The sequence below is a fragment of the Oncorhynchus clarkii genome, chromosome 2 (assembly GCF_045791955.1).
Source record: "Oncorhynchus clarkii lewisi isolate Uvic-CL-2024 chromosome 2, UVic_Ocla_1.0, whole genome shotgun sequence".
NCBI classification, from domain to species: Eukaryota; Metazoa; Chordata; class Actinopteri; order Salmoniformes; family Salmonidae; genus Oncorhynchus; species Oncorhynchus clarkii.
In genome coordinates, this window is record NC_092148.1 from 57,639,365 (window position 1) to 57,653,479 (window position 14,115).

General features: G+C 45.2%; 1 protein-coding gene across 12 annotated transcripts in view; it reads left to right on the forward strand.

Annotated features, from left to right (window-relative positions):
- The window catches only part of LOC139370481 (A-kinase anchoring protein 13), a 96,772-nt gene that overhangs the window by 46,913 nt on the left and 35,744 nt on the right, over positions 1-14,115 (forward strand). For all 12 annotated transcript variants that reach the window (XM_071110043.1, XM_071109985.1, XM_071110003.1 and 9 more), the window contains one exon: positions 99-178. In XM_071110043.1, coding sequence (XP_070966144.1) covers positions 99-178 — 80 coding nt within the window. The remainder of the gene's footprint in view (positions 1-98; positions 179-14,115) is intronic.

Genomic DNA, 14,115 nt, shown 5'->3' on the forward strand with positions numbered 1-14,115 from the left:
TTGAAATGTTTTCATTTATGGAGAGGTTTCCGGTCAGGTTCCGTATATGTCTGTGTCATACCTGTGTCATACCTGTGTCATACTGTATCACTCCCCAGACAAAGACACGGTATGTCCAGCCCAGGGAGAAGAGAAGGGAAAGAAGGAATCTCTCGCATACACGGAAGACTCTACACTGGTGAGTTAACGTTTCATGGTTCAAAGTTTAGTGCACATGTGGAAAACAGTACAGTGAAGTTGATACTTTGAGAGCTCATTGCCAAGAATGCAGTGATAGTAATAATAGTATGGACAATTATAGAAAATATAGAAAACATAAAAAATATATATATAAATAAACAGACACCTTACAAGTCCTCAACTGGCAGCTTCATGAAATAGTACCCCCAAGGCCTCCCGGGTGGTACTGCATCGCAGTGCTAGCTGTGCCACCAGAGACTCTGGGTTCGAGCCCAGGCTCTGTCGCAGCCGGCCGCAACCGTGAGGTCTATGGGGCGACTCACAATTGACCTAGCGTTGTCCGGGTTAGGGAGAGTTTGGCCGGTAGGGATATCATTGTCTCGTCGCGCACTAGCGACCCCTGTGGCGGGCCGGGCGCAGTGCACGCTAACCAGGTCGCCAGGTGCACAGTGTTTCCTCCGACACATTGGTGCGGCTGGCTTCCGGGTTGGATGCGCGCTGTGTTAAGAAGCAGTGCGGCTTGGTTGGGTTGTGTATCGGAGGACGCATGGCTTTGGACCTTCGTCTCTCCCGAGCCCGTACGGGAGTTGTAGCGATGAGACAAGATAGTAGCTACTAACAATTGGATACCACGAAATTGGGGAGAAAAGGGGATAAAATAAAATAAATACATTAACAATTTAAAAAATAGTACCCACAAAACACCAGTCTCAACGTCAACAGAAGAAGGCCAGCATCCTGGAGTCGCCTCTTCACTGTTGACGTTGAGACTGGTGTTTTGTGGGTACTATTTATTGAAGCTGCCAGTTGAGGACTTGTGAAGCATCTGTTTCTCAAACTAGACACTCTAATGTTCTTGTCCTCTTGCTCAGTTGTGCACCGGGGCCTCCCACTCCCTTTTCTATTCTGGCTAGAGACAGTTTGCGCTGTTCTGTGAAGGGAGTAGTACACAACGTTGTATGAGATCTTCAGTATCTTGTCAATTTCTCACATGGAATAGCCTTCATTTCTCAGAACAAGAACAGACTGACGAGTTTCAGAGAAAGTTCTTTGTTTCTGGCCATTTTGAGCCTGTAATCAAACCCGCAAATGCTGATGCTCCAGATACTCAACTAGTCTCAAGAAGGCCAGTTTTATTGCTTCTATAATCAGCATTACAGTTTTCAGCTATGCTAACATAATTGCAAAATGGTTTTCTAATGATCAGTTAGCCTTTTAAAATGACACACTTAGCTATTAGCTAACACAACGTGCCATTGGAACACGGGAGTGATGGTTGCTGATAATTGCTGATAATGGGCCTCCATTCAAAATCAGCCGTTTCCAGCTACAATAGTCATTTACAACATTCAAAATCAGCCGTTTCCAGCTACAATAGTCATTTACAACATTCAAAATCAGCCGTTTCCAGCTACAATAGTCATTTACAACATTCAAAATCAGCCGTTTCCAGCTACAATAGTCATTTACAACATTCAAAATCAGCCGTTTCCAGCTACAATAGTCATTTACAACATAAACAATGCATTTCTGATCAATTTGATGTTATTTTAATGGACAAAAAATGTGCTTTTCTTTCAAAAACAAGGACATTTCTAAGTGACCCCAAACTTTTGAACGGTAGTGTAGATGTAAACAGGAGTAATAGTGACCAGTAGCAGAATAAATAGATACTGAATGTAAAAGCAATCCATAATCAATGAACAGCAGCGCAATGGTAGTAATACATCTAGTCAATAATCATTATTATCATTATATCACGTTCATGTTTTTGTCAATTTACAGATCGAAAAACTCTTGGTACTCTAATGATTTGGAACATGAGTAAAACTCTGACTCCTGTCCCCACAAATCAGTTGAAGTCACATATAGTCTGATTGATGTAACATTTTTCATGACTGGGAGATCATTTGTTTCTGGGAAGCAATTATCTTATCGCTGTTCCATGCCAAGCATTCCCACCTGACCTCACTAAATAAACCCTTTTTTTTCATGTTGTTTGCCTTCACTTTTGGGAAAGTCCGTACAAACATGACGCACTTCTCGGCCTGACAAGCTGAACTCTTGTTTCTAAAGGTCAGGTGGGCAGATATGGGAAAGCTGTGGCCACGTGGTTCACCGTGTGTGTGCGTGTGTGTGCGTGCGTGTGTGTGTGTGCCCTACCCTGTTTAACCAGGAGGAGAGAAAAATAAAAGATGACCTCACCGTCTCTTCTCTCCCCTGAGAGGAGTGATATGAGGGGTGAGAAACAAGCCGTAGAGAGGGAGGCAGAGATAACACAGTCCCACTGACAGTAGCTGCAGCAGCAGTGTGAAGACAGAGAGGAAGGAAGGAAGTGTCTGATTAGCAGCAGGAGACATCCACACCAGCAGGTCAGGGCACTGCCCTCCCACGCAGCTCTAGAAGCACACCTTTTCCTATGGGAAGCCATATTGTTTCCTACCGTTGTCATTCTCTGTTTCTGACTACCTGGTTCTGAAAGGTGACCTTCTATTGTATAGTAGGTCTTGTGTTATGGTGAGGGACTGACCGTGCAGTTGTGGGCAGGCATCCTCTGTGATTTTCTTTTGTGATTCTCTATAATTTTCCTGGGTTGTTTTGTGTGGTGCGTAATTGTCAGCATAGTCCACAGGGCCTATGTGACTGAGATGATGTCATACTGAAATGCTTCGGCCATGTCATATCTCTGTTGTGATCACGCCGCAATCTGCAGGCAACTTTCGTCTGGTATGATAATTGTCTTCATGCATGAAGGATTAGGTGTATTGTTCAGCGGTGATTTAGTTCTGCAATTCACCCCCCTCTTGTGAATGTGGCTAAGCTGTGCTGCTTATCTGGAGAGTGGCATGTAGACAGGGCCACTGTCACAGCTCTCTCTTGGCCAGACTCCCTCTGTACTTCGGTATTAGCCTTTGAGAGGAATTACACTGTAACTCTGGAGGACTGTCTTTATAAGAAGCTCACCAGGTCAAACACAACAGCCAGCCAGCCAGACAGCCTGCCAGCCAGCCAGACAGCCAGACAGCCAGAAGTCTGTGGCACGTAAACTACATAGTCTCAGAGGAGAAGAATATTTCAAAACTCTTTTATGAAGATCTTTTTCAACGTACTGAGTCTAGTTTCAGTTAGAAGCAATGTAGTGTACTCTCTGAATGTCTATCAGAGTCAGACACTGGATGGAACCAAGGCTGTGGGTACCACAATGCTTAGTACGAGGATCAGGGTACATCTGATTTTTGAAAATAGAAACAGAGTTTGTAGACATGATGTATACCGTAACTGAATGATCGGCTATGAAAAGCCAACTGACATTTACTCCTGAGGTGCTGACCTGTTGCACCCTCGACAACCACTGTGATTATTATTATTCGATCCTGCTGGTCATCTATGAACGTTTGAACATCTTGGCCATGTTCTGTTATAATCTCCATCCAGCACAGCCAGAAGAGGACTGGCCACCCCTCAGAGCCTGGTTCCTCTCTAGGTTTCTTCCTAGGTTCTGGCCTTTCTAGGGAGTTTTTCCTAGCCACCGTGATTCTACACCTGCATTGCTTGCTGTTTGGGGTTTTAGGCTGGGTTTCTGTACAGCACTTTGTGATGTAAAAAAAGGGCTTTATAAATAAATGCAATTGATTGATTGACTATGAGACAGCTGAAGATTGGGTGCAGTGCAGGACTCATTCATGTCTTCCTATTAGCAGCTGTTGAAGGTCCATGCCGGGGCCTGCTCCTGCTCCGCTCAGTGCTCTTCCACCTGAAACTAATATCTGCCAGTGAGAGTGAAAGCAGATGCCATTTCTCAGATCCTTTCCGTCTAATTCAGTTTGCTCCAGCAGTGTTCCTTGTTGTTCTGTTGATGGAATCACGTCATTGGTGTCCGCCTCGCTGATTATGACAACCTGTCAGAGAGACAACCTGTGAGCTGTTACAGAGTGGGAGGAGCTGCATGGAATACTAATTTGGTGCTAACCTTAGTCGCCAGTAGAGGGCAGTCTAACATCAACTGGAGCCGCATTTTGGTCCACAGACTCGGCACCAGAGGTCTGTTTGAACGTGTTTAATGGCCAAAGTTTTCAACGATGAGTGGAGAATGTATACAGAACAACGTAGATCACTACAGTTCAGAATTAGCATCGGCATTTACATTGCTATAAAGTGTGATGCAGAATGTTTGGTTAATTGAATTGTATGATGCAACACAGCTTTCAGTGTCAATGAGTTTGTGTGAGGTACAGTTGAGTAATCTTCATAAAACAGAACTGCGAGTACTGCAGAGAGCAGCCAGGAAAGGAGGAAGTCCTGAAATACGGACAGACTGTGCTGCTGCTGCCTGCCAAAACCATAATGAATGTTCCTGCCAGCTCTGTGTGTCCTCAGGCACCCCCTAGTGTTGTGTTCTGGTATAACTACCTCCCGATGTGTACAGCATTTCAAACGGTTAACAAGAAAAATACAGATTACATAAAAAACATATTTTTGCCAGAATGTTTGGTTCAGTAATATATTGCTTGTCTTAATCTTGCAGAGGCGTGCTTGACAGCCTGCATTCTAGTCAGGAATTGTCATGGTTTATGATTTTCGAGTTTTCACAGGTTACCAAACCAAGCATGATTATAAATGTGCTTCCCTACTGCAGTGGAATGGGCTGCCTGGGCACTGTAGGTCCTGAGGCCGCTCAGTGCATAAAAGGAAGGATATTTTCCTCCATATTGTTTTGGTTTGGGGGGAAGCAGGGGGTAGCTAGTTGCGGTGAATTCTTCAGTGAGTCTGTTCATCGCTCACTGAACCTGACTAGGGTGGGTCTGGCTGTCTGTGTGTCTCTTTACCCACGTCCCTCTTCTTTCCCATTCATCCTCCTCTCTGGTTTCTCTTCCCCTCCCTCTGTAGTTGTACAGCAGGATATGAGGACACACGCAACCGTGCAGTTTGTCTCTCTCCCTCTCTCCCTCTCCCCCCCTACCTACCTAGGTCCTGTTGACTACAGGTCCGATACCAGCCCAGAACTCCATAGGTGCCCAGGCTCAGACCCTCTGTGTTTGTATGCATCAGGGCCTTACAAAGGGCCCTTCACGGAGTGACCCCTCTCCCCTCCACCACCTCTCTGAACTCACCCTGACCCACAGCCTTTTATGTCAATTGATCCTTCTCTCAGTGGAGGAGCTCACATGCTTCCCCCACACCACTATGTTTACTGAGCAGGCAGCACGTAACATGGTACACTTATTGACATTTTGTCATACAACTACGTTTTAGGTTGCTTTCAGAGACTCTTAGGTTGCTTTCAGAGACTCTTAGGTTGCTTTCAGAGACTCTTAGGTTGCTTTCAGAGACTCTTAGGTTGCTTTCAGAGACTCTTAGGTTGCTTTCAGAGACTCTTAGGTTGCTTTCAGAGACTCTTAGGTTGCTTTCAGAGAATTCTGCATTCTTCACTATTTGGAATAGGTTGTTATTTACTGTAGACGTGGGTTGAGAGTTTGTTGTGGTATGCACAGTGGTTGTACAGTATGAGAATAGAAGCCAGTCCTTGGTTAGCACAAAGAGAGGCTGGAAGAAATCAGGAAGTGTTGATTAAACCCCCCCCCCCCCTCCGTAGTAGTAGTGGTTTTAACCAATGAGAATTGCCATGTTAGAAAAGTCCCCTAAACATGATTAGCATGTCATGCATCTGGGTCTGTTGTTTTCCTCTCATAGTGTTACAAGCCGTGTGCCCTGGGGAATAGTAGGAATTGGGGCAAGTTCTCTCTCCTCTCCCCCCCCCCCCCTGCTCTCTCTCTCTCTCTCCCCCTCTATCTCTCTCTCTCTCTCTCTCTGTGCGTCATGTGGACAGTTTGTAATGGTTGCCATGGTTCCAACTGTTTGTCCGTTCCATTGATGACTGTCTGCAGATGTGGAGGTTTTTTTCCCCTGCTCAAGTGTTTCACACAGAGGACACTTCTGCTTTCTCCTCTGCTTCGGGACACCCACTGTTTGAGAACATGTTACACGCATTGAGATTCCAATTCTAAGTGATACGCTTGGGGTGTTTTTCATCAAGAGGACCATGTTTGTACTTAAGTAAAGATAGAAGACGTATGATTTTAATTCCTAAAGGTATTGTCCTTATTAGCAGTGTTATTACATCAAACCTATGGGACAAGCAACAGCAGTTGACTATGTCTCTAGTCATAGTTTATCTGATCTGTTGCTCCTCACTGTGTGTAGGAGAGCTTCCCTCTTCTGGAGCCAGCCAGTATGAAGGTCATGCATCACAGTGGCTTCTCCTTATCAGCCTGTTTCCATAGACACTCTCTCCCTGCCGCTCAGCATCACAGCAGCCACTGGGTACAGCTGTTCAACTCGTCGCCACACGGGAGAAACGGGGGGGGGAGGAAATAGATGCAGATTGACGAGAGGATAACAGGAGTTGAAATTGAACAGAAAATGGAAAGAGATGAATAGGGGAGAGGAGAGAGAGAAAAAAATGTCAGTGAAAGAGAGGAGAGGAGGGAGGAGTGTGTGTGAGAGAGGGAGAAGGAAAAGAAGGGAGGGTCAGACTGAGGGGCTGGTTCTGCGAGCAGATGTGGGAAGAGTTGCTCATTTCCCCCAAACTTCACAAAGGACTCCACAAGCCTGAGCTTCATGTTGGAATCTAGCGCCTTTCTGTTAATAACCACTACTTTTCACTGCCTTGAAAGATGTACGAGCGACACAAGCGGAGGTACAGTCTGCGTGGAAAGGGGGAGAGAACAGTGGATGTCGTTTTGATAAAGGTACGAAATGGACAGAGAATCTTTTTACTTGCCACATGTGTGAGAGAGCGCTCTACGCCTGTGGATGTGGTCGTGGAAGAGACCCCCAAAAAAAACAGGCTGTAGGTTATCTTAGCAAATTTCATGACGTGTTTTCATGGAGCCTTTCGTCTCCGCTGTATCCTCGTGGTAACAACTGAGATTTCACATCTACACTGGGAAGATGACTGTCACCTTTCGTGTCACGGAAGAGTCATTTACTCTCTTTGTGTGTGTTAGTATTTGTCCGGATGTGTCTCATTTTTAGCCGTTCTTCAGTGTGTGCTCAGGAGGTGTGGAGTGTTTGTGAGCCGTTAGTAGCCTTGAGCAGTGTGCTCTCAGGGTGGACTTTGTCTTTGGATGGAGAATGAAGGCCTGCTGGCCAGATCTCAGGAAGTGGTCCATACTCTTCTCTCTCTCTCTTTCTTTCTTTCTCTCTTTCTTTCTTTCTTTCTCTCTCTTTCTTTCTTTCTTTCTTTCTCTCTTTCTTTCTTTCTTTCTTTCTTTCTGTCTCTCATTTCCTCTCCCTCTCTCTTTCTCTCTCTCTCTCTTTCTTTCTCTCTCTCTTTCTCTCTCTCATTTCCTCTCTCTCCCTCTTTCTCCCTCTCTCTTTCTTTCTCTGTCTCCTCTCGCTCCCTCCTCCTCCCAATCTCTTTCTCCCTCTGTTTACTTTGGATGACACTTCGTCTGTGTGCAAAGTGTGAGTCACGGAATACAATGCTAGGATTCTGAATGTGATGCATATTCTGCTGTCTGTGCGTGTCGGGATTGTATATAATTTATGTAAACTTTGTGTAAATTCCTCTGTCTGTTTTCTGTCTCCAAATGTTGTCTATTACTAGTGGCACCATATCTGATTTTGATCGGTTTTGCCTCAAGTATCACGTCAAAGCCTGCCTCATCTAGCTCAACCGATTCATTCGATCAGATCCTGTTTTTCCACAGACACACAGCTACAAGCTCCGAACTCAGGAAAACCCTGAATTTGTTTTTCCTGCGAAACACAATGGCACGGCGGTGCTTTCAGCATAAGGCAAGGGAGGTGTTTCAGTGACGTGACAAATCGGTGCTCCACCAAACCGCTCAGGTTTAAGTCATATTTTCAGCATCTCTTCTCCACCACTTTGAGCATCTCTCTGTACTTTAGCTGGGTGGGACTGGGAACAGCACTCCCAAGCTTAATTTAGGATGTGGGCTCTGGGTTGGTGAATATATATATATATATATATGTGTGTACTGGTAAGGAAGGGCACTGTATCTGTATCTGAGAGAGCCCAGACCAAAGCAGAACAGCAGAGCATGTTGGAGCGCTTGGACAGAGTAGAGTGGCCTGTGGATTTGAGGTTTGTGATAAGAGGCCAGGCTGCATCTCTGGGGCCAGGCGTCAGGCTCTATCTTTGGGCATGGGACCTGGGAATTCTCCCCTCTGCTCTCCATCATCTCTGGGTGTCAGAACCCAGGCCAGACTTGTTTTGGACAGGCATGAGGCTGGACTAGATTTGGATGGCTTCAATACAGAGGGGAAGAGATCTGCGTAAGAGAGGACTTCTTCCTAAAGGATGTCATTATGCACAGGTTTGTTAGATTTCAAAGGGAATAGACAAGATGGGCCATATTAGATGGCCCTATTGCAATTCCACCCCAAAAATGAAGATGAATTGTGGTCAGATCAAATCTCCCCTTCCTTAGCCTTGGTCCTCCCTCTCAGGCTGTGTGTTGTGTTCCCTGAAGGGCGAGGAGGGCAGAGTGAACTTGGTGACAGATAGACGAGGGTAGAGCGTCTCTCGAGTCCAACTCCTGGGAGAAAACATGTCTGAAATGTTTTTCTCCAGCTATGTCTCTGCTTCAGAACAACTCCACCTATTCCAAGGGCGTGTATTGATTGTTTGGGCCTAAATTAAGCTTGGGAGTGTTGTTGTTTCTGTCTGCACTGTAAGTACTGTAGCAAAGCACTTAAATGTAGCTCTCTCCAAGGACATTCCTCTCCCTTGCTGTGCCTCTGAGTCATGCCAGACATTGGCTGTCACTGTGGAAAGTGCAAGTCTGAAGTCTGCCATTCGTTATATTGGGTTTCTTTTCACCAGGGGCTTCCTTCTCTACCCACATGTATCCATTTATAGCTGATCATCTCATTTTCCCAGGCAGCGCAGGACACTGATCTACTAGGCAGCGCAGGAGACTGATCTACTAGGCAGCGCAGGAGACTGATCTACTAGGCAGCGCAGGAGTCTGATCTACTAGGCAGTGCAGGAGACTGATCTACTAGGCAGCGCAGGAGACTGATCTACTAGGCAGCGCTGGAGACTGATCTACTAGACAGCGCAGGAGATGGATCTACTAGATGGTGCAGGAGACTGATCTACTAGGCAGCGCAGGAGACTGATCTACTAGGCAGAGCAGGAGACTGATCTACTAGGCAGCGCAGGAGACTGATATACTAGGCAGCGCAGGAGATGGATCTACTAGATGGTGCAGGAGATGGATCTACTAGGCAGCGCAGGAGATGGATCTACTAGATGGTGCAGGAGATGGATCTACTAGATGGCGCAGGAGACTGATCTACTAGATGGCGCAGGAGACTGATCTACTAGATGGCGCAGGAGATGGATCTACTAGGCAGCGCAGGAGATGGATCTACTAGATGGCGCAGGAGATGGATCTACTAGACAGCGCAGGAGATGGATCTACTAGGCAGCGCAGGAGACTGGAGACTGATCTACTAGACAGCACAGGAGACTGATCTACTAGGCAGTGCAGGAGACTGATCTACTAGGCAGCGCAGGAGACTGGAGACTGATCTACTAGACAGCGCAAGAGACTGATCTACTATATAAATGCATGCGCTCATCTATGTTTGTACCAGTGACAATTGTAGAATAGAATCAAATATAGTTTGTTTTTGTTCAAATATCATCCATTGTTGGATAAGAAGGGAAATGTGTCCGTACCTGAAAATGTTGTGTACGGTATGTACACGTGTTCTATATTGTACGTTACATGTGTTTGTCTGGTGTGTGTGTCTGCTTCTGTAGGATAAGTGTGTAGTGTTCTCCCTCCGCCCAGCGCTGCAGGGCACACAGAGGCTGCTCAGTGCTGCACTGGGCTGTAGGCAGGCCCATCAATGAGGCCTTGTGCATTGTCCACTAGCCACTTTAAGACTGTACAGAACCCTGGTAAAGAAGCCCCCTGCCCCCACATTCTACTAGTGGGGGAAAGACAATTAACCACAAGCCTGGGGAAATCCACATGTTTTCACATTCCCTACAGAGGAGAGACATGTACACATAGACTTTGTTCTCTCTCCCACTCCTTCTCTTTCCCACTCCTCTCTCTCTCTCTTTCTCTTACGCACACATAACAAAAATGCGTATGGTCTTTAATGAGTTTAATGCTTTTAAATATAATGAACTTTTACATGACTCAATCAGTTCTGCCATCAGGTCAGTTGTCACTAATAATGAACGTCGGTGCACTTGTCTTTATTGCTCAAGAAAGCAGTGGAATTACTCCATAACTTAATCGTCGGGTCATAAATCATAGTAGCCAATGGATCCTTTGTTCAGGGTTTCTTAATAGTTCCATTGTACTGTCTGTTTCATTCTCCGGCCACTCTGTCTGCTAAACCGTTTAGTCCAGACAGATAACTGACTGACTGATATATTTCCACTATAACAAAAAGATCCCAACCTTCTTGAGCTTTCTTTTCTTGCTGGTGGAAACCAAATAGACAGTGAACTAGAATTTTATACTTCATCATTTTTGACCCCGTAACCTACAAGTCTGCCCGTTTTGAGACTGTACTGTATAGTATATGTTTGAGCCTTCGGAGCGAAGATATACTGAGCTACCTCTGAGGTTTATGTGTTCTGTATTCCATATCTCTTGATTACCGTCGCTCTGAAAATTAGCACAAACTAATTGCAAAATCACGTATACGCTGTTAGCTAAATGCTAACGAGATTAAAAACGAACATGACCTAATTGCAAAGACAGGCAAATCCAACTCATAAAGTTACAGTGCCTTGCGAAAGTATTCGGCCCCCTTGAACTTTGCGACCTTTTGCCACATTTCAGGCTTCAAACATGAAGATATAAAACTGTATTTTTTTGTGAAGAATCAACAACAAGTGGGACACAATCATGAAGTGGAACGACATTTATTGGATATTTCAAACTTTTTTAACAAATCAAAAACTGAAAAATTGGGCGTGCAAAATTATTCAGCCCCTTTACTTTCAGTGCAGCAAACTCTCTCCAGAAGTTCAGTGAGGATCTCTGAATGATCCAATGTTGACCTAAATGACTAATGATGATAAATACAATCCACCTGTGTGTAATCAAGTCTCTGTATAAATGCACCTGCACTGTGATAGTCTCAGAGGTCTGTTAAAAGCGCAGAGAGCATCACGAAGAACAAGGAACACACCAGGCAGGTCCGAGATACTGCTGTGAAGAAGTTTAAAGCCGGATTTGGATACAAAAATATTTCCCAAGCTTTAAACATCCCAAGGAGCACTGTGCAAGCGATAATATTGAAATGGAAGGAGTATCAGACCACTGCAAATCTACCAAAACCTGGCCGTCCCTCTAAACTTTCAGCTCATACAAGGAGAAGACTGATCAGAGATGCAGCCAAGAGGCCCATGATCACTCTGGATGAACTGCAGAGATCTACAGCTGAGGTGGGAGACTCTGTCCATAGGACAACAATCAGTCATATATTGCACAAATCTGGCCTTTATGGAAGAAAGCCATTTCTTAAAGATATCCATAAAAAGTGTCGTTTAAAGTTTGCCACAAGCCACCTGGGAGACACACCAAACATGTGGAAGAAGGTGCTCTGGTCAGATGAAACCAAAATGTAACTTTTTGGCAACAATGCAAAACGTTATGTTTGGCGTAAAAGCAACACAGCTGAACACACCATCCCCACTGTCAAACATGGTGGTGGCAGCATCATGGTTTGGGCCTGCTTTTCTTCAGCAGGGACAGGGAAGATGGTTAAAATTGATGGGAAGATGGATGGAGCCAAATACAGGACCATTCTGGAAGAAAACCTAATGGAGTCTGCAAAAGACCTGAGACTGGGACGGAGATTTGTCTTCCAACAAGACAATGATCCAAAACATAAAGCAAATTCTACAATGGAATGGTTCAAAAATAAACATATCCAGGTGTTAGAATGGCCAAGTCAAAGTCCAGACCTGAATCCAATCGAGAATCCGTGGAAAGAACTGAAAACTGCTGTTCACAAATGCTCTCCATCCAACCTCACTGAGCTCGAGCTGTTTTGCAAGGAGGAATGGGAAAAAATGTCAGTCTCTCGATGTGCAAAACTGATAGAGACGTACCCCAAGCGACTTACAGCTGTAATCGCAGCAAAAGGTGGCGCAACAAAGTATTAACTTAAGGGGGCTGAATAATTTTGCACGCCCAATTTTTCAGTTTTTGATTTGTTAAAAAAGTTTGAAATATCCAATAAATGTCGTTCCACTTCATGATTGTGTCCCACTTGTTGTTGATTCTTCACAAAAAAATACAGTTTTATATCTTTATGTTTGAAGCCTGAAATGTGGCAAAAGGTCGCAAAGTTCAAGGGGGCTGAATACTTTCGCAAGGCACTGTATATATATATATATAAGTGTAGCTTGTAGCTACCGAATGTAATTTTCGGTGAGTGGGGACATTTACAAGCGAAAGTGAAATTGTGCAACTTAACAAAGTTGTGATGTATGCTTTTCTGAAGGAAATAAACACTAGAAGAAAGCACAGGGAAAAAATGGCAACTGTAGAGAGAACTGATCCTGAGGTCTTTGACTTCTGGCAGAAAGCCAATATAAGACATCTCATGGCAAACATTTAGTTGTGAATTGCATACAGCACAATTGTAACTTCATCGCCTTCTGCGCTCGGCACAAGAGACTCGCCAATAGATATAGAAGGCTATGGACGTTCTCCCGTTGTGCTAACGCTAATGCGTTCTCCTGTTGTGCTAACGCGTTCTCCAGTTGTGCTAACGCGTTCTCCTGTTGTGCTAACGCGTTCTCCTGTTGTGCTAACGCGTTCTCCTGTTGCGCTAACGCGTTCTCCAGTTGCGCTAACGCGTTCTCCTGTTGCGCTAACGCGTTCTCCTGTTGCGCTAACGCGTTCTCCTGTTGCGCTAACGCGTTCTCCTGTTGCGCTAATGCGTTCTCCTGTTGCGCTAACGCGTTCTCCTGTTGCGCTAACGCTTTCTCCCGTTGCGCTGACATGTTCTCCAGTTGCGCTAACGCGTTCTCCTGTTGCGCTGACGCGTTCTCCTGTTGCGCTAACGCGTTCTCCAGTTGCGCTAACGCGTTCTCCTGTTGCGCTAACGCTTTCTCCCGTTGCGCTGACATGTTCTCCAGTTGTGCTAATGCTTTCTCCCCTTGTGCTATTTCCAAACAAACCCGTGACTGGCTCAACTGGGGAACTACAGTAAGCTTCATAATATTTGTGACAGGGTAAATGAAGAACGAAATCTGCTTTATCTCCTAAGAAATTGCACAAGTTGACTGCAGGTAATAACTTAAAAAGTAGCTACAAATATTCAAATGTATTTAAAAACTTAAAATAAATAGTTTTGACGGTATTTACATTTTTCCAAATACCCCTGTATACGGTATATACAGTATACCTCCCCAAGCCTAGTCAACACTAAGGCCATCTATAGGCGATAAAGGAATGGTAAAGGCCTTAAAGTATCCTCTGTTTTGTGATAAACCATGCTTATGTCCTGACGTGGGTAATCTGTAAGTGATTGTGGGTCGTCTGTCTATCTGACCATGGGTTGTGGATTGTGATAAAGCCATTGTGTGGTCTGAGAGGACAGTATCTCTAGGTCACTTGTCCGTATTGTCCCCCTGGTCTGGTTCTGAGCAGCAGCAGCTGTGTGTGATTGGACGGACACAGAGAGGGGCGACGCCCACACCCCCCTGTGTCACGACACTGAGACCCTGTCCCTCTGAGCAGGGGCGGAACAATAAGGCCCTGTATCAGCAGCCGTGTGTGTGAGGGGAGAATTTCCTGGATACACACACAGACACCTCAACATACACACACACACACACACACACACACACACACACACATGCAGTCACACTTGCATGCATGAGTACATTCACATATGCACTCATGTAAACACACTCGC